We start from the raw sequence: 27,957 nt of genomic DNA, 5'->3' as shown, positions 1-27,957 counted from the left end.
GTTCTAACCGCCCCCCCTTTATCTTGAGGCTGTGCCCTCTAGTCCTACTGTCCTTTCTGAGCGGGAAGAGCCTCTCCACCTTCTCCACACTCTCCCCATGTCTGCACGGGTTTCCTCTGGGTGCTCCGGTTACCTCCCACAGTCCAAAGATATGTGGGTCAGGCAGATTGGCCATGGAAAATTGTCCCTTAGTGTCGTGGGGACTAGCTAGGGTAAATGCATGGGATTATGGGGATAAGGCCTGGTTGGGATTGTGGTCAGTGCAGACCAAATGGCCTCTTTCTGTACTATAGGATTCTATAAGCTTCAGATGAACATGTTACATGACTTCCAAGCTAGTAACTTAATACATTACATTTTACAAGATATGCCATTACTCGTGCTATACGCCAGTCTGATATATATATGTTGGCTTTTCCTACATGTTATGACTTACCATCTTGCTTACTCATGCCCAGGTTCCTTGTAATCCCATGTGTGCGTGCTGTATGATTTGCATCTAACTCTGCAAACAGAGCTTTTAGCTGGTAGCAAATGCTGGAGTCCTTATCAATCTTTCCATCTGTCTCTTTCACAAATCTAATGGGTTGATTATTTGTTTAACAAGTTAATACATTTCCAGTACAGAGAATAACTTTTATATAATGTATTTTTCACTTTTCATATGTAAATATTCAAACCAAAAACATTTTACACTTCAAAGTAGTTAGAGCACATGTATTCAGAAGCTCATTATTATATTAACTGCACAAACCTGATGATAGCTTCCTTCACTTCAGGAGTCATGTAGAGAGTTTGAAGCAATGTGTTCAGGTAGCAAGTGGCTCCTTGGTTACGTAATCCTGAAAACTCTAAATCAGAAATAAAAGTTTGCCTAACATGATCACTAATGGAGAAACAGCAGCGTTTCCTAACAGACAATAAACAAACAAATGCTAATTTTCATATGCACGTAACATACAAAACTTCCTATAATTGTGGAATTCTGTAGCATTTTTCACAATAATTTATAAAAAGTTGCAATATGTGCTACACAGACCAAATGTTTTATTGTGATAATATTAATATTAATAAGCAACTTTATGTTTATTGATGTCATAAAGTTGAATAATTTGGAATCAAGCTGGAGACATCAAAAATGTTCCTATCTCTTGACATCAATCTTAACACCACAAATCAGGAATAGCATTGGTAAATATTTATTATTTATTCATTTACGGGGTGTAGGCATTATTGGCTAGGTCAGTATTTTTTGTCACTTCTCCCAATCTTCCTCGAGAAGGTGACATTGAGCTGTATTCTTGATCCTGAGATATGGGTATGAAGGCACAATGGTTACCACTGATGCCTCACTGTGCCAAGAACAAAGAAAACTACAGCACAGGAATAGGCCCTTAGGCCCTCCAAGCCTGCACCGACTATGCTGCCCGACTTAACTAAAACCCCCTACCCTCCTGGGGACCATATCCCTTTATTCCCAAGGATCCAGGTTCAATTCCAACCTTGGGTAATTGTCTATGTGGGGTTTGCATGTTCTCCCTGTGTCTATGACCGTTTCCTCTGGGTGCTCCTCCCACAGTCTAGGAGATGCGCAGGTTCGGTGAATTAGCTATGCTAAATTGCCACTTTGTGTCCAAGTTGGTAAGATGGATTAGCAATGGTAAAGGTTAAACGTACATGGGGTTGCAGGCGGAGAGGTGAGCCTGGGTAAGATACTGTTTTGAACAATATCTTACTGCAGTCACTGCAGACTCAATGAGCTGAATGCCTCCTTCTGCATGATAGCGATTCTACGAATCAATGATAAGTCACAGTGCAATTAGCAAGGGAGTTCCAGGATTTTGACCCAGCGACCCATAGGGAATGGAGATATGTTTCCAAGTCAAGATGGTGAGTGGCTTGGAGAGAAAACTGCTGGTGGAGGTGTCCCCATGTGCCTGGTGCCCTTTATACTTTTAGAAGATGCTGCCTAAGGAGCCTCGGAGAGTTCCTGCAGTGCACCTTGTAGATGAGTGCTGCTACTATTCATTGATAGTGAAGGGGTGCCAATCAAATGAGCTGCATTGTTCTGGAAGGCGACAGGCTTCTTGAGTGTTGCTTGAGCTGCACTCACCCAGACAAGTGGAATATTCCATTGCACTCCTGACTTGTGCCTTGATGGACAGGCTTTGGGGAATAGGAAATTCATCACTCGATGCAGGATTCCTAACTTTTGACTTGCTCTTTTAGTCACAATATTTAAATGGCTAGTCCAGTTTAGTTTCTGGTCAACCCCCAGCAGTGTTTGACATGCATATTACTTGCCACTTATCAATCCAAGCCTGGATATAGACAGCTTTTACTGCATTTGGACATGGATTGTTTCAGTATCTGAGTGGTAGTGAATAGTGGTGAACATTATGCAGCCATCAGCAAATGTCCCTAATTCTGAACTTATAATGGAAGGAAGGCCAATGTGGTGAAGAGGATGAAGATGGTTTACCATAGGACAGAAACCAGAGGAACTCCTGCAGTGATGCCCTGGAACTGAGATAATTGATTTCCAACCATCACAATCATCTCCCTTTGTGCTTGGTATAATTCCAACCAGTGATGAGTTTTCCATGATTTCAATTGACTCCACAATTGCTAGGGCTCCTTGATCCCACACTCAATCAAATGCTGTCATGGTGACAAGGGCAATCACTCTCACCTCTAGAGTTCAGCTCTTTTGTCCACGTTTGCGCCAAGACTTTAGTGATGTTGGAGGCTGAATGACCCTGACCAAACTGTAAGTATGCATCAGTGAGCAGGTTATTGCTAAGAACATACCACTTGATAGCACTGTTGATGACCTCTTCCATCACCTCACTGATAATCCAGAGTAGACTGATGGGGCAATAATTGGCTGGACTGGATTTGTCATCCTGTTTGTATACTGAACATAGCTCGGAAATTGTCCACATTGTTGGGTAGATGTCAGTTTTGTAGCTACACTGGAGCAGCTTGGCTAAGGGTGTAGCAAGTTCTGGAACACAAACCTTCGGTACTATTGCCAGAATATTGTCAGAGCCCATAGGATTTCCAGTGTCTTCAGCCTTTTCTTGACGTTTTGTAGGGTGTACTGAATTGACTACAGACTGGCATTTGTATTGCTGGAAACCTCTGGAGTAAGCCAAGATGGATCATCCATTTAATTAGCACTTCTGACTATTGCAAATCATTATCTTATTCACTCAATTGCAGGGCTCTTTGTATGTAGCCCTAATCAGTAGTTGTGAGTGGATAGAGGCAATTATTTTACTTTCATTGGTATGTGTAAATTACTGGTAGTCAAATCTAGAAGTATATTTGTTTCTGTAAATCTGTATGCTGGACTCTGGTTGGCCATTAGCTGGCGTTCCAGGTCCTTGCTATAGTTCAGATAATAAATAGCTTTTTCAAAACTCTGGATATTGATCTGGTCACTTCAAGGGAATACAGTTGCAATAAGTTTAAAGGCTGCACACCATCAGCCCTGCAACACCATCATCTTACCATCTGATAGAATGCCTCAGAAGATAATAGCTGTGAGCTATAACATTGCAATATACGTTAAGCTAGTCCAACCATATAGCAATGCCAGTCCTTCTCTTACTAAACCTTCTGGTATGACGACACTTGGACATTCTCCAAAAATACTGTCATGGTATTATTTTGTTGTGCTCTTATCAGATTCTCCCTCATTTACATTTGCACTCTGTATCAACCACGATTAGACAGCTCCATTAGAGTAGCCGGTGAAATTAGTAGTCCACAAACCGGTTACAGCTAGAACTAGATGATTTGATTAAAATTCCTCAATCCTATCTACTGTTACAATTGTGATGCACAGAGGCTTCAATTGCCCTTTACAGTAACCAAGGGTTCAGTCCCTATGCACGTAGTGGGTAAGAGCTATGGGAAATCTTGTGAGTGATGCTATCCTGGAATCTCTGCTTCCCGACTGATGTCAAGCGGTCCACGGCCCTCAGTGAGAATGGCCACATTCAGATCTCTGGGGTGGAGAACCCATTTCCACAACTCATCCCATCAAAACCCCACCTGAGCTGAGAATATCCAGCGCCTGTTGAGACGAAACGGAGGCATCACTGCTGCAAGTTTTTTGTACATAGTCTTGAGGCCCTGCAGTAGTACCAGCATTTGTCAAGTCTAGACAAACTTGAGCTCATTCAAAATTCTCCTGCCAAGTCCCTTGTACCGATCAGCTCTGAGCTCACCTTCATTGGCTCCCAATTCACCAACACCTCAAGCTTAGAAATGTTATTCGTCTGTTCAAAACACTCCATAGCCTTACTTCTCTGTTTCTCAAGTATTCTCTGGACCCTACATTAGCTCTTTGTTCCTCCAGTGTAGGCTTCTTGTGTATCCCATTTCCTTTGTCAAACATTGGCAGACATGTTTTCAGTCGTCTAAGTGCTGTGCTTTGACATCCCCAACCCAAACCTTTTCACTTTGTTATCTCCTCTCCATTAACACATTCCGTGAAACATTTCACTTTCTCTAATATATGTCACACATTTTGACTGACATCCAGTATTGGGCAAGTAATTTTTTTTTGTGTAAGTATTAGGAACACCAGGCATTATCCTTGCTGGCCACCAATTCTGTTCTCCAGCCACGAAACCCGTCCCCTCCCTGGTAATTGAGAGATTAAAACCAGCTTGTTCACAATATTGGTGTCATGTCTGACCCCAAGGTGCAATTCAGTCACATTTCCACTCTATCACCAAGAACACGCATGTCCACTTTCATAACATTGCCTGAATCCAGACAGCTTCAGCTCATTCTCTGCTAAAACCCTCAAGCAAACCCTTTCTGCCTTAATGGATTCCTTCTCTCTCTTAGTCAACTTGACAACTTCTACCTTCCGCAAACTCAGATTCATTCAAAGCTCTGCGAGCCACATCCTAAATTACACAAATACCTGTTTGCTCTTCCACCCTGCACTCACTGACCTACCTTATTTCTTGATTAAACAATTCCACAACTTCAAGATTCTCATCCTTGTTTTCAAATCCCTCGATGGCCTCACCCCTTCCTATCCCTTTCACCCTCTCCAGTCCCACAACCCTCCCAGATATCCTGACCCAGTTCATTCTGACCTCTTGATCATACCTGATATTAATCACCTCACCATCACTGACCATACCTTTAAGCACCTTTACCCTAAGCTCTGGAATATCTTACAAAGAACAAAGAACAAAATCAGCCCGGGAAACAGGCTCTTCGGCCCAACGAGCCCGCGCCGCCATCTCAACACCAGCAGTCCACCTCTCTACCCACGACCCCTGTCTAATGTTTTATGGCCATCCAGATTGAGGGAAACTAATTTAGGGACAATTTATTCCTGCCAATCAGCCTAACAGCACATCTCTGGGGTGTGGGAGGAAACCGGAGCACCCGGAGAAAACCCACACAAGCACGGGGAGAATGCGCAAACTCCCACAGACACCAGCCCAAATCCATGTGTCTGCACAGCAATCAGCGATAGTCACTGAGCTGTCGTCTTGCCCAGTATCTTGTCCAGTTTAGGCACACACTAACGACATGAAGCACTAGGCCAATCTCGAACAACCAAGAGCAGCCCAAGTACGACCCATCGCGTGCATGCCCCTCGTTGGACACGAGGTGGACTGACTTAAAACCTGTGAATGAAAAGGGAAAAAACATTATCATACTATACCCATTTACATTACCAGGGATGCCCCAATGCTAATGACCCTTATTTAAAAGGATCTCCTATATCCACCCAGCTCCAACTCAGTCATGTGCCTGTCTAAGTTACTCTTAAAGGACTCTAGCGTGTTTGCCTCCACCACCTTACTTGGCAGAGCATTCCATACCCCCACTACCCTCTGTGTGAAAAACCTCCCCCTAATATCTGTGTTGTACCTCTCCCCCCCTCACCTTAAGTCCATGGCCCCTTGTCCTACGTGTCTCTATTATAGGAAATAGCTTACCTCTGTTTACTCTATCTATACCCTTCATAATCTTATATACCTCTATTAGATCCCCCCTCAGTTGGCATCTTTTAAGGGAAAAGAGCCCCAATTTCTTCAATCTTTCCTCATACCCCAGTCCTTCCATACCAGGCAACATCCTGGTAAACCTCCTCTGCACTCTCTCCAGAGTCTCCACGTCCTTCCGGTAGTAAGGCGACCAGAACTGGACACAGTACTCCAAATGCGGCCTAACCAACGTTCTGTACAACTGCAACATTAGACTCCAGCTCTTATATTCTATACCCCTTCCTATAAAGGCTAACATACCATAAACTTTCTTCACCACACTCTCCATTTGCACTGCCACCTTCAAAGACTTGTGCACTTGCACCCCCAGGTCTCGCTGCGATTCTATACTCCTTACGGGCTTACCCTTTATCATATAACTTCCCCCTACATTATTCTGGCCAAAATGCATCACCTCACATTTATCCGGATTAAACTCCATTTGCCACATATCTGCCCAATCAACCAGCCTATCAATATCCCGCTGTATTGCCAGACACTGCTCCTCACTGCCCGCCAATCCAGCCATCTTGGTGTCATCAGCAAATTTGCTGATCACACCACCTACTCCCTCTTCCAAATCATTTATATACACTACAAAGAGAAGAGGTCCCAGTACCAAGCCCTGCGGCACACCACTAGTGACAGACCTCCAGCTAGAAAAAGACCCCTCCACTACTACTCTCTGACTCCTCTTTGCAAGCCAGTTCTCTACCCATCTAGATACCTGACCACATATCCCATGAGCTTTAATCTTCTGTACCAACCTACCATGAGGGACTTTGTCAAACGCCTTACTGAAATCCATATAGACAACATCAATGGCTCGTCCTTTGTCAACCGTTTTTGTCACCTCCTCAAAGAATTCTACCAGATTTGTAAGGCAAGACTTCCCCTTGACAAAGCCATGCTGCGTATCCTTAATCAGATCGCAACGCTCCAAGTGCGCATACATCCTATCCCTAAGAATCCTCTCCATCAACTTACCTACCATTGACGTTAAGCTCACTGGCCTATAGTTACCCGGGCTATCCCTCCTACCCTTTTTAAACAACGGTCCGTCAACATCTCCATCTTAGAACTTTCTTTCCTCTTCTAAAACAGTTATATAATTTTAAAGTTGTGGCATTGTTTAATCCCATAAGGAGTTATAGAATCCCTACAGTGCAGAAGGAGGCCATTCAGTCCATCAAGCCTACACCAACAACAATCCCACCCAAGTCTATCCCCACATATTTATCCTGCCAGTCCTTCTGACACTAAGGGGCAATTTAGCAACCTAACCCACACATCTTTTTGAGTATGGGAGGAAACTAGTGCACTCAAAAGGAAACCCACACAGACACGAGGAGAACGTGCAAATTTCACAAAAGACAGTGACCCTAGACCAGAATTGAACCTGGATGCCTGGCACTGTAAGGCAACAGTGCTAACCACTGTGCCACGGTGCCTCCCCAGCCTTTCCTGGCTCCATGGATGTTTAATATTGGATTGGGGCGTTCTACTATTTTAAATACGCTATCTAATTAGAGGCTGTTGTTGAACGTCTTTGACCAAGTTTTTTAAGGCATGTTCTTTAACTCAGTTGTAGTTTTTATTTGAGTATACCCTACCTCGGGCCGATTTACTACATTAACAGTACTGTATTTTATTATCCATAATATGGTCTGTAACTTAGTTTTCAGTAACGGCTGACGACTAAAAAAGTTTTGACATTAATGTGCAGTTGGAGGTGTATCAAAATAAAAGCTACCGTCGTCACAGGTTAAGCAAAGCAAGTTAATGACATTAGTTCATTATTAATTCACTCGATAACAATTTTATCCCTTACTTTTAGGAGTGTCCCCGTGTAGTCCGCTCCACCTTTTCCGCATTTCTCTCTGTTGTGTTTTATCTCAGTCCTTTCACTCTTGTTAATCTGCAAGTAAATGAACGGCGTCATTCAATAAACTTATTTAACCATTTCCTTACATGTGTATAATTAAAATACACGCGTTCCTTATTTACAATGTGTTATTCCGCTCCGGGAAGTCTCTCTGTCTTCTACAGAAACAGTGAAGCGAGTGTTTCAGAGCCTGAGGATGATTCCAGCTCTCTGCACTAAGATTCAACTCACTCCTTATTTATCTCGGCACCTCCCCACATTCATTCCGATTCGGAACAGCAACAAGTTTCAGTTTCTATTCCTAAAGATTAAACATACGCAACAATATTAAAACAGCACAGTGTTTTTCTCAAATGCTGCTTTACAAATGGTAAGGTTGTAGGTTCAGAGTTTGAATATGAGAATCTAGGCTGACACTAGTGCAGTACAGAGAGTGGTAGTGCTTTTGGATAAGATGTTAAACCAAAGGTCCTATCAGCTCTCTTGGAAAGATGTAAAAGATACTGTGGTGGTGGTGGGGGACAATGGAGTGCACTCTACAGAAAGCTGAGGGGGTACAGTCATTGAATATATTCAAGACTCAGATAGATTTTTGATCAGTAAGGGAATCGAGGATTGTAGGGAAAGTGAACATGAGGAATGTTGGATCAGCCATGATCCTTTTGAATGGCAGAGCAGGCCCGAGGGGCTGAGCGGCCTATTCCTGTTCCTATTTTTATGATCTTATTGGTCAACTTGGTGGTTTCCTGGCACCGTCCCAACTGTGAGCCTTTTTTAGGAAGGACTGAACAGATTGTCCTGCAGAATAGTATTTCAGCATCTGTGGCTATTTTTAATTTCAAACATTTTAGAAGTGTTGAGTGACAGCCTAATGGCTTTGAGAGTCTGACCATGATTCTTAATTAGATAGTAATGCCCCCTGCCAATATCACTGTCTGTTGGTTGTTCTTGACACTGTGTGGGCACGGGATCCTCACTTAATTCATATGTCGAAACTCCAACCCAAATTGGAAAATCTTCTCCGGCCGCTCATCTCAAAACCAGATAATCCCGCCTGAGGTCAATGGACCTTTGTATGGTCCAGCCCCGCTGTCCACCACATAAACTTGTGAACTTTACATTCATAAGTTCCTGAATCTTGTACAATGAAGCATGAATTTGGTGCCCCCTTGTGACCTCATTTAATGCAGCAGCAGAATAAACAAATTTATAATATTTAATCTAAAAAAAAGTCAGCTATTTTAGAACTGAAATCCCTACTTCTTGAGTTTGATTTGCCAACCCTCCAAGTTGGTACTTTAATCAATTGTTGGATTCATGAGTGACCAGAGTTGCTTTGTAATGTGTTTTGCAAGGTTTGCCAAATATTTCTCTAGTCTTCTCAAAGATAAGGAAGAATAGGTATTGCCTTCATGGACAACAGAGCATTCCAATGCAATGAAGAAGTTAAAATTAATAGTTATGCACTAGGTGTGGAACAGCTATTTTGTTGGAAACAGCATCCACAGATGAGAGGTTGATGGCAGTACCAGGACAGGACTATGCAAGCCACAGGCATCCAGTAGTTTGTTCCTCTCACATCCTACAGGGGGCAGAAAACCACCAGCATCACAAAATTGCTGCAATGAAGGAGGCCATTTAACCTATCACATTTGCACCAGCATTCAGAATGGGCATTTCACTTAGTGCCATTCTCTCGTCATCTCCCCATAACTCTGCACATTTTCTCTTTTCAGATAAATGCCTAATTCTATTTTGAATGCTTCTATGGGCGGCACAGTGGTTAGCACTGCTGCCTCACAGCTTCAGGAACCCGAGTTTGATTCCGGGTTTGGGTCACTGTGTAGAGTTTTGCACGTTCTCTCTGTGTCTGCGTGGGTTTCCTCCAGGTGCACCGTTTCCCTCCCACTGTCCAAAGACGTGTGGCTTAGATGCATTGGCCACACTAATGCATCTAATGCCCTTGGTTTCCTGGGACTCATAGGTTAGAGGGATGAGCAGGGTAAATATGTGAGGTTACGGGGATAGAGCCTAGATGGGATTGTTGTTAGTGCAGACACAATGGGCTCAATGGCGTCCTTTGGCACTGCAGGGATTCTATGATTTTTTGAACCTGCCTTTACCATACTCTCAGACAGTGCATTCCAGACCCTAACCACTCGCTGCATGAAAAAGCTTTTTCTCGCATTGCTTTTGCTTCTTTTGAAAATTACTTTAGATCTATACCCTCTCATTCTCCATCCTTTCACAAGTGGAAACAGTTTGTCCCTTATCTACTTTGTCCAGGCCTCTCATGATTTTGAATATCCCTCTCAAAACCTCTCTGAATCTTCTCTCCTCCAAGAAAAAGACAGCCCCAAGATCTCCAATCCAGCTTTGTAACATAAATTCTGCATTCTTGTGATAAAGTCTTAATTTGCGAATGGCATTTGTTGGCTATCTTTGGGCAGCACACCGTTTAACATACAACACAGGCCTACAGAAAGTAATCAATTATTCACTTCATCCTCCTCTGAATTTATTGATGAAGCCAGGAGATACTTTAGTATCATCACAGAAACTGAATAGAATCATAAAATCCCTACCATACAGAAAGAATTGGCCCACTAGTTCTGCACCAACTCTCCCAATAGAGCATTTTATGCAGTCCAGTGCCTCCAAATCCCCCACATCCCCGTAAACCTATGCACTTACCCCGCTAATCCCCCTAACCAACATATCTTGGGACACTATAGGGCAATATGGCATGGCCAATCCACCCAATGTGCACATCATTGGACTGTGGGAGGAAATCGGAGCACCGGAGGAAACCCATGCAAATATGAGGAGAATGTACACACAGATCATCACCTGAGTCTGGAATTGAAGGTGGGTCCCTGTGCTGTGAGGCAGTAAAGCTAACCACTGTGCCATGGTACCACTGTGGATGCTAGAAGTATTTCAGTGATTTAGTTTTGACCCCATATAGTATTATCTTTCTTTCTATAATAATTTGTAAGAAGGCCATCCTCACAAGGTGAAGGAAGCAAGCTAACAATTTTTTTTAAAGAAATTCATTTATGGGATGTCACTGGTCAGGCCAGCATTTATTGCCCATCTCCTATTATCCTTCAGAAGTGGTGGTGAGCTGCCTTCTTGAACCGCTGCAGTCTATGTCGTGTAGATATATCCACAGTGCTGTCAGAGAGAGACTTACAGGATTTTGACCCATCAAAAGTGAAGGAATATTTCCAAGTCAGGATGGTGAGTGGCTTGGAGGGGAACCTCCTGCTCTTGTCCATCTAGATGGTTGTGGTTGTGGGTTTGAAAGGTGCTGCTTAAAGAGCCTTGGTGGGTTCCTGCAGTGCATCTTATAGATGGTACACACGGCTTCCACTGTGTGTTGATGGTGGAGAAAGCAAATATTTACAGGAGAGGTGCCAAACAAGCGGGTTGCTTTATCCTGGATGGTATTGCTCGATGGCACTGTTGATAACCCCTTTCATCATTTTAGTGATCGAGGGTAGATTGATAGGGCAGTATTGACCAGGTTGGATTCATCCTGCTTTTTCTGTACAGGACATACCTGAGCAATTTTCCACTTTGTTGGCTAGATGCCAGTGTTGTAGCTGCACTGGAACAGCTTGATTAAGGACACAGCAAACTCTGGAGCGCAAGCCTTCCGTACTTTCTGGAATATTGTCAGGGCCCATAACATTTTCAATATTCAGTACTTCGACTGTTTCTTGATATCATGTGGAGTGAATTGAATTGGCTGAAGACTATGATGCTGGGGACCACTGGAAGAGGCTGAGATGGATCATCTACTTGGCACTTCTGGTTGAAGATTGCTGCAAATGCTTCAGCCTTGTCTTTTGCACTGATGTGCAGGGCACCTCCATCATTCAGGATGGGATATTTGTGGAGCTTCCTTCTCCAGTAAGTTGGTGAGTGCACCTCCATTCATGGCTGGATGTGGCATAATTGCAAAGCTTAGATTTGATCTGTTGGTTGTGGGATCGCTTAGTTCTGACCATTACTTGCTGCTTGTGCTGTTTGGCACACAAATAATCCTGTGTTGCAACTTTGCCAGGTTGACACTCATTTTTAGATATGCCTGATATTGCTGCTGGTATGCCCTGCTTCACTCTTTATAGAACCAGTGTTGATTTCCTGGCTTGGTGGCAATGGTAGAGTGGGTGACGTGCCAGGCTGTGAGTTTGCAGATTGTGGTTCAGTACACTTCTACTGCTGCTGATGGCCCACAGCACCTCATGGATGCTCAGCCTTGAGTTGTTAGATCTGTTCAAAGTCTTTGCAATTTAGCCTGAGTGCCACAGAACACAATATGAAGATGGGACTTTGTCTCCACAGGGACTGTGCAGTGATCACTCCAATCAATACTGTCATGGACAAATGCATCTGTGGCAGGCAGCTTGGTGAGGATGAGGTCAAGTATGGTTTTCCCTACAGCTGCCGCAGTCCCAGTCTAGAGGTTATGTCCTTTATGTCCTTTACAGATGATGATCTTTCCAAATTGCACAATTGTTAAAGTTTATTTATAAATGTCACAAGTAGGCTTACATTAACACTGCAATAAAGTTACTGTGAAAATCCCTTAGTCTGACACCTATTTGGGTACACTGAGGGAGAATTTAGCATTGTCAATGCACTTATTGCACCTCGTGCATTGGGAAAGTTTCCTGAGGTGCCTAAATTCTTCATAAATTAATAACAGAATTTGGTGTGATGCATTTTAAGGAAGTTATTTACGGCCATGTACCAATGAGATTGCTCACCCCTTTGGTTCCATCAAACTGCCTGAAACTAAAAATGAAACTGAATGCATTTAGTTTACATTTGACTTAGAGAAGCACGGAGGAGACACTGCAGCTTGTGAATTCCCCAAGACAGTACAGTGGGGAAAACCTTTCAAGTGTTTGTTTTGGAGCTGATGGGGCAGAAGGTCACTGTTGATGTTTCCCATTCTGAGACAGAGCTTAACGCGATGACAATCTCTACATTTAAGGGAAACTGCTAAGAAACTGCCAAAGCAGCTATGTGGGTATTGAGAGCAACAAGTGGCCTTTTAAAATTAATGGGAAAAAAATGTGGGCAATCTTTTTGCTTGGTGATAGAAGTTGCCTCCCCTTTCTCCTGATGATATAAACTTCGAGGAGGCAGTTCTCCCAAAAGTGCTAAGTTGGCAGGAAAACTGTTCTGGATCACAACTGTTCTGACAGTTCAGCTTCTCACCTGAATCTCTGCACTTTGTGCAATGCAGAGGGCCCAGTCATGAATCTTATTAAACGCTTGAGGCCAAAGAGCCTAAAATTGGCAGGATGGAGCAGGAATCCACACATGTGCACGTCTCTGGGAGATCATGGAAAAGACTTCCCAACATTGAAATCACTGCCATCCAACCCCCACTGACATCACTGGCCTCACGTTGGCCCCCATAACTCTCCCCCAAACATCGCTGGCCTCATTGCTGGCCCTCACAACCCCCACCCCCCACAGAGACATCGCTGGCCTCATTGCTGCCTCCCATCTCCCTCCACATACAGACACGGCTGGCCACTCAACTCATGCCCCAGTGGATCCAGATAATGCAGGCATGCAATCCGCTCATCCCCTGAACTCACTGCCTTCACTGCTGCCCTGCAGAGAATTAGCATTGTGCTGACATGCACAACCCACCTTGTGATCATTCCCTCTCTTGAATGGAAGTGTTGAGTATTGCACACCCTTGGACACAGCAGCCTATTGAATGGCAGCCAATCAGCACCCCGAAGGATGAATGACACTCAACTGAACGCAACCTTCAAAATCTCTCACAAGGATTTGTTGCCAACGGACCCTTGACTGGCCACACTCACTGCACCTGCACTCCCCTAATAAGTCAGAGCTCCAAAAAAGCTGCAGGAGTGGACACACAGCCAGTCACGCCACAAAGATGGCTGCGCGTAAACCGACTCTCAGATTTTCAGACACCGACCAAGAGCACCTGCTAGATGCCGTGGAGGAGAGGTGTCATCGTCTGTTCCCAGGCCAGGGCCCTCATCCAAGGGATGCATCTGCTATGGCATTGTGAGAGCAGTTGGCAGAAGTGGTGAATGCCAGGAGCCTGACACTGCTCTGGCACAGTAAGAAGTCTGACAACACCAGGTTAAAGTCCAACAGGTTTATTTGGCAGCAAAAGCCACGAGCTTTTGTAGCACTGCTTCTTCATCAGGTGAGTGGGATTTCAGTTCACAAACAGGGCATGGAAAGACAAACTCAATTTTCAAAATAATAAGAACATAAGAACATAAGAAATAGGAGCAGGAGTCGGCCATCTGGCCCTTCGAGCCTGCCCCGCCATTCAATAAGATCATGGCTGATCTGAAGTGGCTCAGTTCCACTTTCCCGCTTTCTCCCCATAACCCTTAATCCCCTTGCCTATCAAAAACCTATCTACCCGCGTCTTAAATATATTTAGCGAGGCAGCCTCCACCACTTCAACGGGCAGAGAATTCCAGAGATTCACCACCCTTTGAGTGAAGAAGTTCCTCCTCAACTCCGTTCTAAACTTATTCCCCCCCCCCTTATCTTGAGGCTGTGCCCTCTAGTCCTACTGTCCTTTCTGAGCGGGAAGAGCCTCTCCACCTCTATCCTATCCATCCCATTCATCATCTTATATGTCTCAATGAGATCTCCCCTCATCCTTCTAAACTCTAACGAGTACAAGCCTAGTTTATTCAGCCTCTCCTCGTAGCTCAACCCCCTCAACTCTATTATCAGCCTAGTGAACCTCCTCTGCACTCCCTCCAAGGCCAAAATATCCTTGCGTAAGTGTGGCGACCAAAACTGCACACAGTACTCCAGCTGCGGCCTCACCAATGCCCTGTACAGTTGCAGCAAGACCTCCCCACTTTTATATTCAATCCCCCTCGCTATGAAGGCCAGCATCCCATTCGCCTTCCTGACCACCTGCTGCACCTGCAGGCTGGGTTTTTGCGACTCATGCACAAGGACCCCGAGGTCCCTCTGCACTGTAGCATGCTGCAGTTTTTCGCCATGGAAGTAATAATCCTTCCTACCATTATTCCTACCAAAGTGGACAACTTCACACTTGCCAACATTAAATTCCATTTGCCAGTTCCTCGCCCATTCGCCCAGCCTATCTAGATCCTTCTGCAGACTTTCCACACCCTCCGCACAATTTGCCGTTCCACCAATCTTTGTGTCATCAGCAAATTTCGACACCTTACACTCAGCTCCCTCCTCCAGATCATCTATATAAATGGTAAATAGCTGAGGCCCCAGCACCGATCCCTGGGGCACTCCACTAGTCACCAACCGCCAATCCGAATAGCACCCATTGACACCCACTCTCTGCCTCCTATTTGACAGCCAATCCCCTATCCACGCTAACACCCTACGCCCAACTCCATGCCCCCTAACCTTCTGTAACAACCTCTTGTGCGGCACCTTATCAAACGCCTTCTGAAAATCAAGAAACACCACATCCACCGGTTCCCCTCTATCCACCGCACTAGACACATCCTCATAGAATTCCAATAAATTCGTCAGACACGACTTCCCCTTAACGAAACCGTGCTGCGTCTGCTCTATCAAACAATTCTCCTCAAGATGCCTCGCTATTTTCTCCTTAATTACGGATTCAAGCATTTTACCTACAACAGACGTTCAACTAACCGGCCTACAATTCCCTGCCTTTTGCCTGCTACCCTTTTTAAACAACAGCGTAACATTAGCCGTTTTCCAATCTTCCGGCACTTCCCCGGAATCCAGCGAGATTTGGAAAATAATCACCAAGGCATCCATTATCACTTCCGCCATTTCTTTCAGAACCCTTGGATGCATTCCATCCGGTCCTGGGGACTTGTCCACTGTCCCTCTAGTCTGTCGAGCACTGCCTCTCCAGTAACAATAATGTCATTCAGGCCCTCCACTCCTACCATCTTTCCATCATTAACACCCAGCAAACTATTCGAGTCCTCCTCTGTGAAGACCGAAGCAAAAAAGTTATTCAAGGCCTCAGCCATTTCCTCATCCCCCACCACTAAATCCCCCCTCTCATCCTCTAAGGGTCCAACGTTCACCCTAGCCAGCCTCTTCCTTTTTATATATTTATAAAAACTCTTACTATCCTTTTTTGTATTTAGCGCTAGCCCAGCTTCATAGTTTATTCTTCCTTTCTTTATCAACTTCTTCATCATTCTTTGTTGATATTTAAACCTCTCCCAATCCTCTTCTCGCCCACTACTCTTAGCCGCTCTAAACGCATCAGCTTTTAATTTAATAATCTCCTTTACCTCCTTTGTTATTCACGGCTGATTATCTTTCCTCCTACGATCCTTTTTAACCATCGGAATAAATTTCTGCTGAGCACCAAGAAAGATCTCCTTAAAGATCTTCCACTGTTCCTCAGCAGACCTACCTTCCAATGTGCTCCCCCAATCAACATTCGCCAATTCCTCTCTCATCCTGTCGTACTCCCCTCTGTTCAAACAAAGGACACAGGTCCGGGAACCCACTTTCTCCTCCTCCATCTGCATCAAAAACTCCACCATACAATGATCAATCTTCCCAAGAGGATCCTTCCCCACAAGGTCCCTAATTCTACCTGCCTCATTACATAACATCTGATCCAAGATAGCTCGCTCCCTCGTCGGCTCCAGCACACACTGTTCAAGGAAACTATCCCGGCAGCATTCCAAGAACTCTTTCTCAAGCCCACCGCGTCCAACATGGGTCGACCAATCAATATGTAGATTGAAATCCCCCATAATTATCACCGTTCCATTCCTGCATGCCGCATTTATTTGCGTGTTAATAGCCCGCCCCACCTCCAGATAATTCTTTGGGGGCCTATAGATGACACCCACCAGCGTCTTCCTCCCTTTGCTGTTCCTAATCTCCACCCACAACGATTCCACATTCTGCTCTTTGGCTCCTATATCTTCCCTTACTACCACCCTGATGCTATCCTTAATCAGCAGAGCTACCCCCCCGCCTTTTTCCTCCCGTCTATCCTTCCTAAACACTTGATACCCCTGGACATTCAGCTCCCAGTCCCTGTCACCTTGCAGCCACGTCTCTGTAATGGCCACCAGATCATATCCATTTGTGCTGATCTGCGCCACCAGCTCATTCACTTTATCCTGAATGCTTCGCGCATTCAGATAAAGTGTCTTCATCCCAGCCTTCACCTGTACCCTATTTGCAGAAACGCCACCAACCATACTCACGCCTCCTACTCCCTTTATTATTGGGACATCCTCGGCCTCCTCCCTTACCTGTACCCTCTCCTTTACTTTAGACCCTGTAATTTCACCTACCCTCGCACCCCTCCCCCCCCCATTAGTTTAAAGCCCTATCTACAGTCCTATTTACACAATTTGCCAGGACTCTGGTCCCAGCACGGTTCAGACCAACACCATCCCACCTGAACAGGTCCCACCTACCCCAATACTGGTGCCAATGCCCCATAAATTCAAACCCATTCCTCCCACACCAATCCCTGAGCCACCCATTCATCTCTTTAATCCTATCTACCCTACGCCCGTCTGCACACGGTTCGGGTAGTAATCCAGAGATAACCACCTTGTCGGTTCTACTTTTTAATTCCATTCCCAGCTTTAATGGTTGGAATGCGAGTCTCCACAGGCAATCAAGTCTTAAAGACACAGACAATGTGAGTGGAGAGAGTGTTAAGTATAGCCAGGACAGCCAGGACAGCTAGTGAGATTTTGCAAGCCCAGGCAAGTCATGCGGGTTACAGATAGTGTAACATGAACCCAAGATCCCAATTCAGGCCGTCCTCATGTGTGCGGAACTTGGCTATTAATCTCTGCTCAGTGATTGTGCCCTGTCGTGTGTCGCGAAGGCTACCTTGGAGAACACTTAGCCAAAGATCAGAGGCCGAATGCCCATGACCGCTGAAGTGTTCCCCAACAGGAAGAGAACACTTGCCTGGTGATTATTGAGCAGTGTTCATTCATCGTTGTCAGAGCATCTGCACGCTCTTTCCAATGTACCAAGCCTCGGGACATCCTTTCCTGCAGCGTATCAGGTAGACAACTTTGGCCGAGTTGCAAGTGTATGTACCATGTACACCTGATGGATGGTGTTCTCACGTGAGATGATGGCATCTGTGTTGATGATCTGGCACGACTTGCAGAGGTTGCTGACGCAGGGTTGTGTGATGTTGTGGTCACTGTTCTCCTGAAGGCTGGGTAGTTTGCTGCAGACAATGGTCTGTTTTAGGTTGTTTGAAGGCAAGAAGTGGGGGTGTGGGGATGGCCTTGGCGAGATGTTCGTCTTCATCAATGACATGTTGACAGCTCCGGAGAAGATGTCGTAGCTTCTCTGCTCCGAGGAAGTACTGGACGACGAAGGGTACTCTGTCCACTGTGTCCCGTGTTTGTCTTCTGAGGAGGTCGGTGTGGTTTTTCGCTGTGGCGCGTCGGAACTGAAGAAGCAGCAGTTCGAAAGCTAGTGGCTTTTGCTATCAAATAAACCTGTTGGACTTTAACCTGGTGTTGTGAGACTTCTTACTGTGTCTACCCCAGTCCAATGTCAACATCTCCACATCACTGCTCTGGCAGGCAGTGTCGCAAAATAATGAACGACCTTCTCCAAGAAGCAAGGGTGAGTGAGCATCCCTCTTGGAACCATGCATATGCTTGGTACGGATCTCCAACCCTACTCAGACACCTGAAGGCCATGCAACAAGTGACCCTTCCCCCAGGAACAGAATCTAACCCCTTCCCCTCATCCCTCAATGAGCACCCTTCAGTGGTGAACGCTTTCCCCAAAACTGTCAGCGCAACGCTCGAGACACAGGCAGGCATTGCACAGCTTGCTATCCGCCTGATTTTCCTCCAGGAAAAGAACATCCACAATGCACAGGAAACAACACAGACCTGTGACAGCTGAACAGCATGGAGGAGCGTGCCATGGAGCTGGCAGGGGACGATGGGCCATCCTGAATGGTCACCAACAGCCAGGTCGGTGTCCAGCATTCAAGTGAGTAGAAGCACTCCCTCAACCTCGGCCTTTGTCTGAGCAAGTGTGATACTGCATGGAATGTTTTGCCTCCCTCCCCCTAATGTGTTTTTTTTACAGTTCTGGACTCAGAGAACCCGACTCTCTGGGTGTTGCCACCACCCCCACTGCTCTGAAGCAAACTGCCCATGGCCCCCTGAATGACACCTCGAAGGGAGACGCTGAGAAATCCTCCGAGGGCAGCACCACTGAAGCGACACCGGTATGTACCCCACAACCCACCGACACAGACGAACACACAATGGGTACTTTTAGTGTTGGGACTCCTGGGTCACGATCTGGTGAGCACATCACAGCTGCTGGTGCACATTGGGTGGAGGTGGATACATCTGAGGGCTCGGGCACACGGAGGTCTCCGGGAGGCCAGGATTCAGCTGGGCCTCTGGGTTTGTTCCTCCCAAGGCTGGCGGAGATACATCAGGAAATTCGGGGAGTTGTGGGAGGGCTGCAACTGCAAGGCTGTTCAGGGGAATCAAACAGAAAGCTATTATGGACGAGAAGGGATTGGTTTAGGTTAGTGGGTCATTGTTTTGTAACTGGTCGGCGCAACATCGTGGGCTGAAGGGCCTGTTCTGCGCTGTAATGTTCTATGTTCTATGTTCTATTGCGGGAGATGGTGCTGACACAGTGTGAGACCCAAGCCAACACTGCAAGGGTGGCGACCACAGTGGAAAGACTGGCTCAGGGGTCTGTCCTCATGGGTGACAGGGTCCAGGCCATCCCAGAGACACTACAGGCCATGGGTGAGTGTGTTTCTAATTCCCAAGAGGCACAGTGTTCGATGGGTTTTTGGGGCATGGGGGAGACACTGTTGGTCATTTTGGGACTTTCGTTGGCACTCTGGAGACACAGCAGGCCGTGGCTGTGAGCCTCGATACCTTAGCCCAGGCTTAGAGGGCCACTGCTGAGGGGCTCCAGAGCCTGGCTTGCTCACAGAATGCTGTAGCAGAGGGACTCCGGATCTTGGCTGAGTCTCAGAGGGCCAGGGCTGAGGACTCACACATCATAGGACAGACACATCTAGGCCTCCAGGACCGGCAGAGCCAGGTGATGTCGGAGCTTCTAGAGTTCAGTCCAGCTATCCTGGCATCCCATGGAGTGCCCCCGGGGCCTCTGGGTACCCCAAAGGAGGAGGAAGGCCTTGAGCACATGCTCCACCTAGGAGATCACGGACATCTCGAGACCTTCCAATTAATCCCTTCCTCATAGTGGGACATCTCAGGGCCAGCGAGATGAACACGGTGGCACCGAAATAGTGCCATCTGTAAGTCAGCTGGGGCCCTCCAGGTCCAGGCCACCCAGGGGGCGTCTGCCAAGGGCATCACAGGCAACGGAGCGAGCATCACAGCTGGGCACCTCCACCTCCGATGTGCATCTTGGTGTAGCTTCTAGAAGAAGCAGTAGACAGCACAAAGTTAGAAAGTTGTAGTTCACTAGAAGGCATGGGTGAAGGGCAGCTTTAGTCAGGGTTTATGTTAACCATTTATGTTAAGAGCACAATAAAATGTTAATTTCCCATCACGCTGTAACTAATGCGTCTCTGATTCTCTTCCCCCCAACCCCCACCCCCCACCCCCCCGCCTCCCCACCGGCCACACACAGTTCAGTGTTCCTGACTCCCAAACATAGAGGTGCTGTCTGTTGAGCCTTGCAGACTCACTCATATTTCAGAGTGAGCCTTACCTTCCCCAACATCCACCAGACCCTTGGTGCAAATGCACCCACCCCCTCCCCTCTGTTGGTCAAAAAACATATGTCCCAAACCTTACAGCTATGGTTGCAGTGTGCATTTGGAGTACAGGTAGGAATCAGACTTGAGTGGCACCAGGGGCAAGATTGTCATTATCATCCTCCAGCCTTCAACCAAGACTCACAACCATTGCCAGCCCAGGCACATCAATAGGGTTGGATGTTTCTGGGGGATAGGGTGGTGGGATCTGGGGAAGGGTGATGTGGTGGTTTGAGGGCCCAGGTTGGTTTGGAGGGGGAATAGCGGCTGCACTTTCTCCTGGGGTGTGGTGGGTGTGTGGTGGTTGCACCTCTCTCACTGCACAGCACTGGCTAGGTGAAGGGGGCTGCAACCAAGGCATCCCATACTGCTCTTCCTTGCCAGACATCTACCATTGCTGCTTGCCATCTTTCCTCTGGCTCTTCATGTGATAGGGTGCCCACTTTGCCCCCTCGTTCCTCCTCCTCCTGCTCCAGTGGTCTCCCTGCTGCTACACAATGTTGTGAAGAGCGCAGCAAATGACCATGTTATGTGAAGCACGCACAGGGTCATACTGGAGGGCCCCCCCCAACTTTGGCACCCTCCGCCTCCTGTGCACTCTCTTGGGAGGCTGCCCACCCCTCTCCTGGCCCTCTGCGGCAGCCCCCTGCCCTTCTTCCTGAGGGTCTGGTGATAGCTGCTCTTGTGGTGGTCTATCCAAGCCTGCCACCTCCTGAGCCGCTGCCTCTTCCTTCTCTGCCCCTGCTGCCTTTTTGTTGGTGAACACTCCAGCGGTCACAGCATTCGGCCTCAGATCTTCAGGTAAGCATTCTCCAAGGCAGCCTTCATGACACATGACAGCACAGAGTCACTGAGCAGAAACTGATAGCCAAGTACCGCACACATGAGGACGGCCTCAACCAGGATCTTGGGTTCATGTCGCACTATCTGTAACTCCCCTGAACTTGCAAAATCCCACTTACTGTCCTGTCTGGAGACAATATACATCTCTTTACCCTATGCTGAATGCTATCTCCACTTACGTTTTCTGCACCTTTAAGACTTGAATAGCAGATTAGCTGTAAAGACTCACATTCTAATCAGTATTCTGTAAACTGTGTGTGCCTTTATATGCCCTGTTTCTGATCAAAACTCCCCACTCAACTGATGAAAGAACAGCATTTCGAAAACTTGTGGGTTTACTATGAAATAAACTTGTTGGACTTTAACCTGGTGTTGTGAGACTTCTTACTGTGTTTATCCCAGTCCAATGCCAGCATCTCCACATCATGGCCTCCAACATGGCTAGCTCCAGATTGAGCAAACAAAAATCCATCTGCACGGTGGGGTTTGGAAAGAGCATTGAATGATAGATTATTATCATTGGCTGCAGAGACCCAGCACCACCCCAATCCCTCACTTGGGCCAGAACCCCCACTTGTGGGAGCTGGCAACCCCACACAATCCATGGTACCATGTGTGGCCTGATTTAGGGTTGTGTGAGATTCCCATCATGACAAATCCTGGCACAGATTATGCAGGTCAGTGTTTCCGTATCAGTGAAGGGGCCCAATCCCCCTAAAACCTACATATTTTACTTCAGGCTGAGGATCACATGATTATAGTTTTGACACTTGCGGGCATTAACAACTCTGTGGAACAATTTTCATTCTTGAAGTTCAAATTAATTTCATTCAAATTAATTGACTAGTGGAGGGCTGCAAACTCACTTTGAATACCAGGAGACTAATCAGATATGAACAATAAGGAGTCTATCTTTTATTTATGAACTGTGTTCACTAACTAGGCTTGTGCAGACCAACGGACAGGCTGAAGCCTGCTCCTCCACAGTCTAAGAACACAAGCATAGATGAAGGAAAGTATATTAGCTTCCCGCACAGATTCAGTTGTAAAGGCGTCGTACAATAATGGCAGATAATAAGTTTGCATACTTGAGGAACCATCTGCCAATTGTCACTGTAAGTTCTACCAGCTAAGTGACCCATCGATTTTCAGCGGGTTCCTGGCGGCACCATTTTTCTCTGGCTGGGAGATGCGTGTGTGTCAAAAAAACTGTTGGGGAACCCGCAAAATGGCCATGATAGGAGAATCACAGCCCATGTTTGGAATCTTCTGGTCCTGCCAGCAATGGGAAGCTAGCCGCACTGGGGGGGGCTTAACAGCATGAGGCCAAAAATCAATTTCGCATTGTGGGAATGAAACGTAGGAATTCTGTCCTTGAGACTTTAAAGATGTGATAAAGGTGGAGCTTCCTAATGGATAGTGTCAGGTCTTCTGCATGCATTAGAGGGTGGCACAATGGCACAGTAGTTAGCACTGCTGTCTCACAGCGTCAGGGATCCAGATTCGACTCCCTGTTTGGGTCACTGTGTGGAGTCTGCACGTTCTCCCTGTATCTGCATGGGTTTCCTCCGGGTGCTCTGGTTTCCTCCTACAGTTTGAAAAACGTGTTTGTAAGAGTACTTTGGCCATGCACCCCAGTGAATCTGAACAGGCTCTGGAGTGTGGTAACTAGGGGATTTTCATAGTAACTTCCTTGCATTGTTAATGTAAACCAACTTGTGACTAATATATAAACTTTAACTTTATGTTGTGCATACTAATTACAAGACCACCTTACCCAGAATTAAGTTCCCTTCTACATGAAGTGCACTGCCACTGAGAAATTAGAATGTTCATTTTCACAATAGCGCATTGAGTGACGTGTATCTGGAGAGCTTGACGTCTTCCATGATTAATGGTGAGTTGCCACAGCATTGTTCTCTTTGGAAAGTGTATGAAAATGCCAGCCTATGCTTAGCCTGGGTAGCAATGCAAGTTGTGTGGAAAATGACCAAGGAAGAGAGACAGGGTTGGCATGGAAAAGTGGAGCAGTGGATGGGCAAAGATGGAATGGAAAAGTGCGCGCTATCCGGGTCACAATTAAATATGATGCTTGGATCTTTGCCTCCATGAGGTAATGGTGAGAATGATGACCTTCTGCACACCACAAGATTCATCATGTGCCATAATAATGAGCTGACCAACACAAGATAGCACATGGTTAGCCATCCCAGTGGAAATCATTCTGACCACGGCTCCCACCACCAAATTTAGATTGCAGAATGGAAGATTCTGCCACCTATTTAGATTTACACTCCATAATGAGCAGTTTTGCAGAACATTGTTTAACATTATGTCTTAATCTGTACGAAATACTTATACTTCCTCTTTTGGCATCTGTGTGTAATCACATTCCTCCTGTTTCCCAAGTTATTTTTATATAGACAATGTTGGCAAGAGTTCTACCAAAGACGTGAAACAAATTTAAGAAAATCTTTGTGTCAATCTGGAGCCTCCATAATGCCCTGTCAAATTATTACTTTGACTATAGGATTTCTTTGATGTCTGAAATGCTGCCATTGTAATGAGGGAGCACAACTTCATGTTATATATTTGGCAAACCTGCAGGGGGAGAATGGCTGTCTTAAGGAGAAAATTTCCAATCGCTGAACAACTGTCTTATGAAAGGTTAAACTGAGTTCAAACATCATTCAATCACTCTTATTTTTTGCAATCCCCAAAATGCTGATGCATTGTCCCTTGCTAAGTATAGAATTGTAACTATCAAAACTTCCACACACACATTTCCGCTGAAAGCTGGCTGAGTGATATTATCCCAAATCACATGTTATGTGATTCTTAGCTGGTAGAGCTTACAGTGACAATTGGCGGATGGTTCCTCAAGTATGCAAACTTATTATCTGCCATTATTGTACGACGCCTTTACAACTGAATCTGTGTGGGAAGCTAATACATTTTCCTTCATCTATGCTTGTGTTCTTAGACTGTGGAGGAGCAGGCTTCAGCCTGTCCTTTGGTCTGCACAAGCCTAGTTAGTGAACACAGTTCATAAATAAAAGATAGACTCCTTATTGTTCATATCTGATTAGTCTCCTGGTATTCAAAATGAGTTTACAACCCTCCACTAATTAATTAATTTGAATGAAATTAATTTGAACACCAAGAATGAAAATTGTTCCGCAGAGTTGTTAGTGTCCACAGGAAACAAAACTATAATTATGTGATCCTCAGCCTAAAGTAAGATATGTAGGTTTTAGGGGGATTGGGCCCCTTTACTGTTATGGAAACAGACTTGACAACAAAATTCCGCTGTAAGACTGCTTTTCCAAAATAAAGTCAGAACAAATTATTAACTTTCATGCAAACTATAGCAATAAACTCAGGCAGTGACCTACAGGTCAATGCGGGTTATATATACACTCTTTTCTACCTTCTCCTGTCAGGAAAAAGATACAAAAGTCTGAGATCATGTACCAACCAATTCAAGAACAGCTTCTTCCCTGAAGCCATCAGACTATACATTAAACTGATATTTCTGTATAGTCCAGCAATGACTGTAACCCAAAATTTTGCAATTTCTCCTTTCCTCTTACTCCATGTGCTCTATGAAAGGTATGTTTTGTCTGTATAATGTGCAAGAAACAATAACAAAGAACAAAGAAAATTACAGCACAGGAACAGGCCCTTTGGCCCTCCAAGCCTGCACCAACCATGCTGCCAGACTGAACTAAAACCCCGAGCCTTCCAGGGACGATATCCCTTTATTCCCATCCTATTCATGTATTTGTCCAGATGTCCTTTAAAACTCACTATCTATCTGTTTCCACTACCTTCTCCGGCAGCGAGTTCCAGGTGCTCACTACTCTCTGTGTAAAAAACTTGCCTCGTACACTTTCTTCAAACTTTGCCCCTTGCACCTTGAAGCTATGCCCCCTAGTAATTGAGTCTTCCACCTTGAGAGAAAGCTTCTGACTATCCATTCTGTCCATGCCTCTCATAATCTTGTAGACTTCAATCAGGTCGCCCCTCAACCTCTGTCGTTCCAGTGAGAACAAACAAAGTTTCTCCAACCTCTCCTCATAGCTAATGCCCTCCACACCAGGCAACATCCTAGTAAATCTTTTCTGTACCCTCTCCAAAGCCTCCACATCCTTCTGGTAGTGTGGCGACCAGAATTGAACATTATATTCCCTATGCAGCTTAACTCGGGTTCAATAAAGATACAACATGACTTGCCAATTTTTAAACTCAATGTGCTGGCCAATGAAGGCAAGCATGCCATATGCCTTAACTACCTCCTCCATGTGCATTGCCCCTTTCAGTGACCTGTGTACCTGTACATTAAGATCCCTCTGCCTATCAATATTCTTAAGGGTTCTGCCATTTACAGTATATTTCCTATCTGTATTAGACCTTCCAAAGTGCATCACCTCACATTTGTCCAGATTAAACTCCCTCTGCCAGCTCTCTGTCCAAGCTTCCAGCCGATCTATATCCTGCTGTATCTTTGATGGTCCTCATCGCAAACTTACTAATCAATTAGTATTATTATCAATACTAATAATCCTCCAAATCATTTATATATATTACAAACAGCAAAGTTCCCAGCACTGATCCCTGAGAAACACCACTTGTCACAATCTTCCACTCAGAAACGTACCCTTCCACTGCTACCCTCTGTCTTCTATGACTGAGCCAGTCTGGTATCCACCTTGCCAGCTCACCTCTGATCCCATGCGACTTCACCTTCTGCACCAGTCTGTCATGAGGGACCTTGTCAAAGGTCTTACTGAAGTCCATGTAGACAACATCCACGGCCCTACCCACATCAATCACCTTTGTCATTTCCTCAAAAAACTCAATCAAGTTAGTAAGACATGACCTCCCCTTCACAAAATCATGTTACTTCTTGCTAATACGTCCACTTATTTCCAAGTGGGAGTAAATCCTATCTCGAAGAATCCTCTCCAATAATTCCTCTACCATTGACGTAAGGCTCACTGGCCTGTAATTACCTGCTACCTTTCTTAAACAAAGGAACAACATTGGCTATTCTCCAATCCTCTGGAACCTCCCCTGTAGCCAGTGAGGATGTAAAGCCCCAGCAATTTCCTCCCTTGCGTCTCTCAGTATGTTGGGGCATATCCCGTCAGACAATGAGGACTTGTGTACCTTGCTGTTTCTTAAGAACCCCAATACCTCCTCCTTTGATCTCAACATGACTCAAACTATCTACACACCCTTTCCCAGATTCATCATCCATTAAGTCCTCTTTGGTGAATACTGACACAAAGTACTCATTTACTACCTCGTCCATTTCCTCTGGCTCTATGCATAGATTCCCTCCTCTGTCCTTGAGTGAGTCAACCCTCTCCCTGGCTATCCTCTTGCTTTTTATATATGTATAAAAAGCCTGGGACTTTCCTTAAACCTGCTGTCCAATGATTTTTCATGACCCCTTTTAGCCCGTTTACTTTCCTTGTATTCCACATTTGCTTTGTGTGTTCCCAGCCTCCAAGCCTTGACAAATGCTTACTTTTTCTCTTTGACTAGGCTCACAATATCTCTTATTATCCAAGGTTCCCAAAACTTGCCATACTTATCCTTCATCCTTACAAGAATGTGCAGGTCCTGAATCCCTACCAACTTACCCTTGAAAGCCTCCCATGTGCCAGATGTTGATTTGCCCCCAAACATCTGCCCCCAATCTACATTCTTCAGTTCCTACCTAATGTTGTTGTAATTCGCCTTCAACCAGTTTAGCACCTTAACTTGAGGACTACACTTTTCTTTATCCATCAGTACTTTAAAGCTTACTGAATTGTGGTCACTGTTCCCGAACTGCTCCCTTACTGAAACGTCGATCGCCTGGCCAGGCTCATTTCCCAATACTAGGTACAGTATGACCCCTTCCCTAGTTGGACTATCTACATACTGTTTCAAGAAGCCCTCCTGGATGCTCCTTACAAACTCTGTCCCACCCATACCCCTAGCATTTAGTGAGTCCCAGTCAATAGAAGGGAAGTTAAAATCTGATGTGGAGATGCCTGGTGTTGTGAGACTTCTTACTATTTTTACACCTTGTCACAATCTGCCTACATATCTGTTCCTTATCCTATCCCAATACAAGTGACAATAATAAATCAAATCAAATCAAATTAAGTATCTCTTATTAGTAATGGGTGGGAGACACACAATATGGTTGCTAATTGTCTGGGATTGTCCTGAGTCTCCAGATTCTAATAATGTTCAATGGTAATATTCTTATTAACAACCTGGTAATCTATACAGGCAAAGAATGCACATTTTTCAAGCATAACATTTTCATTCAATTTTGCATTTGCAAAATTCTAGGGACAAAAGAATAGCTTTGAATGTACTCTTTCTGAATCAATATCCTTGAATTGTGTGCTGTC

The 27,957-nt window shown here is 45.4% G+C and overlaps 1 protein-coding gene across 1 annotated transcript in view; it reads right to left on the bottom strand.

Annotated features, from left to right (window-relative positions):
• The window catches only part of LOC145341217 (uncharacterized), a 71,518-nt gene extending 66,350 nt beyond the window's left edge, over positions 1 to 5,168 (bottom strand). The window contains exons 1-4 of the mRNA XM_080186137.1: positions 4,981 to 5,168; positions 3,307 to 3,446; positions 755 to 851; positions 437 to 579 (exon numbers count right to left, since the gene is read on the bottom strand). Coding sequence (XP_080042263.1) covers positions 437 to 579; positions 755 to 851; positions 3,307 to 3,446; positions 4,981 to 5,168 — 568 coding nt within the window. The remainder of the gene's footprint in view (positions 1 to 436; positions 580 to 754; positions 852 to 3,306; positions 3,447 to 4,980) is intronic.
• Between the last annotated feature and the right edge of the window lie 22,789 nt (positions 5,169 to 27,957).

This window comes from Carcharhinus amblyrhynchos, chromosome 3 (genome assembly GCF_965287045.1).
Source record: "Carcharhinus amblyrhynchos chromosome 3, sCarAmb.v2.hapA, whole genome shotgun sequence".
NCBI lineage: Eukaryota > Metazoa > Chordata > Chondrichthyes > Carcharhiniformes > Carcharhinidae > Carcharhinus > Carcharhinus amblyrhynchos.
Note: the sequence above shows the minus strand (reverse complement) of the source record. Positions and strands in the feature narration are given on the sequence as shown.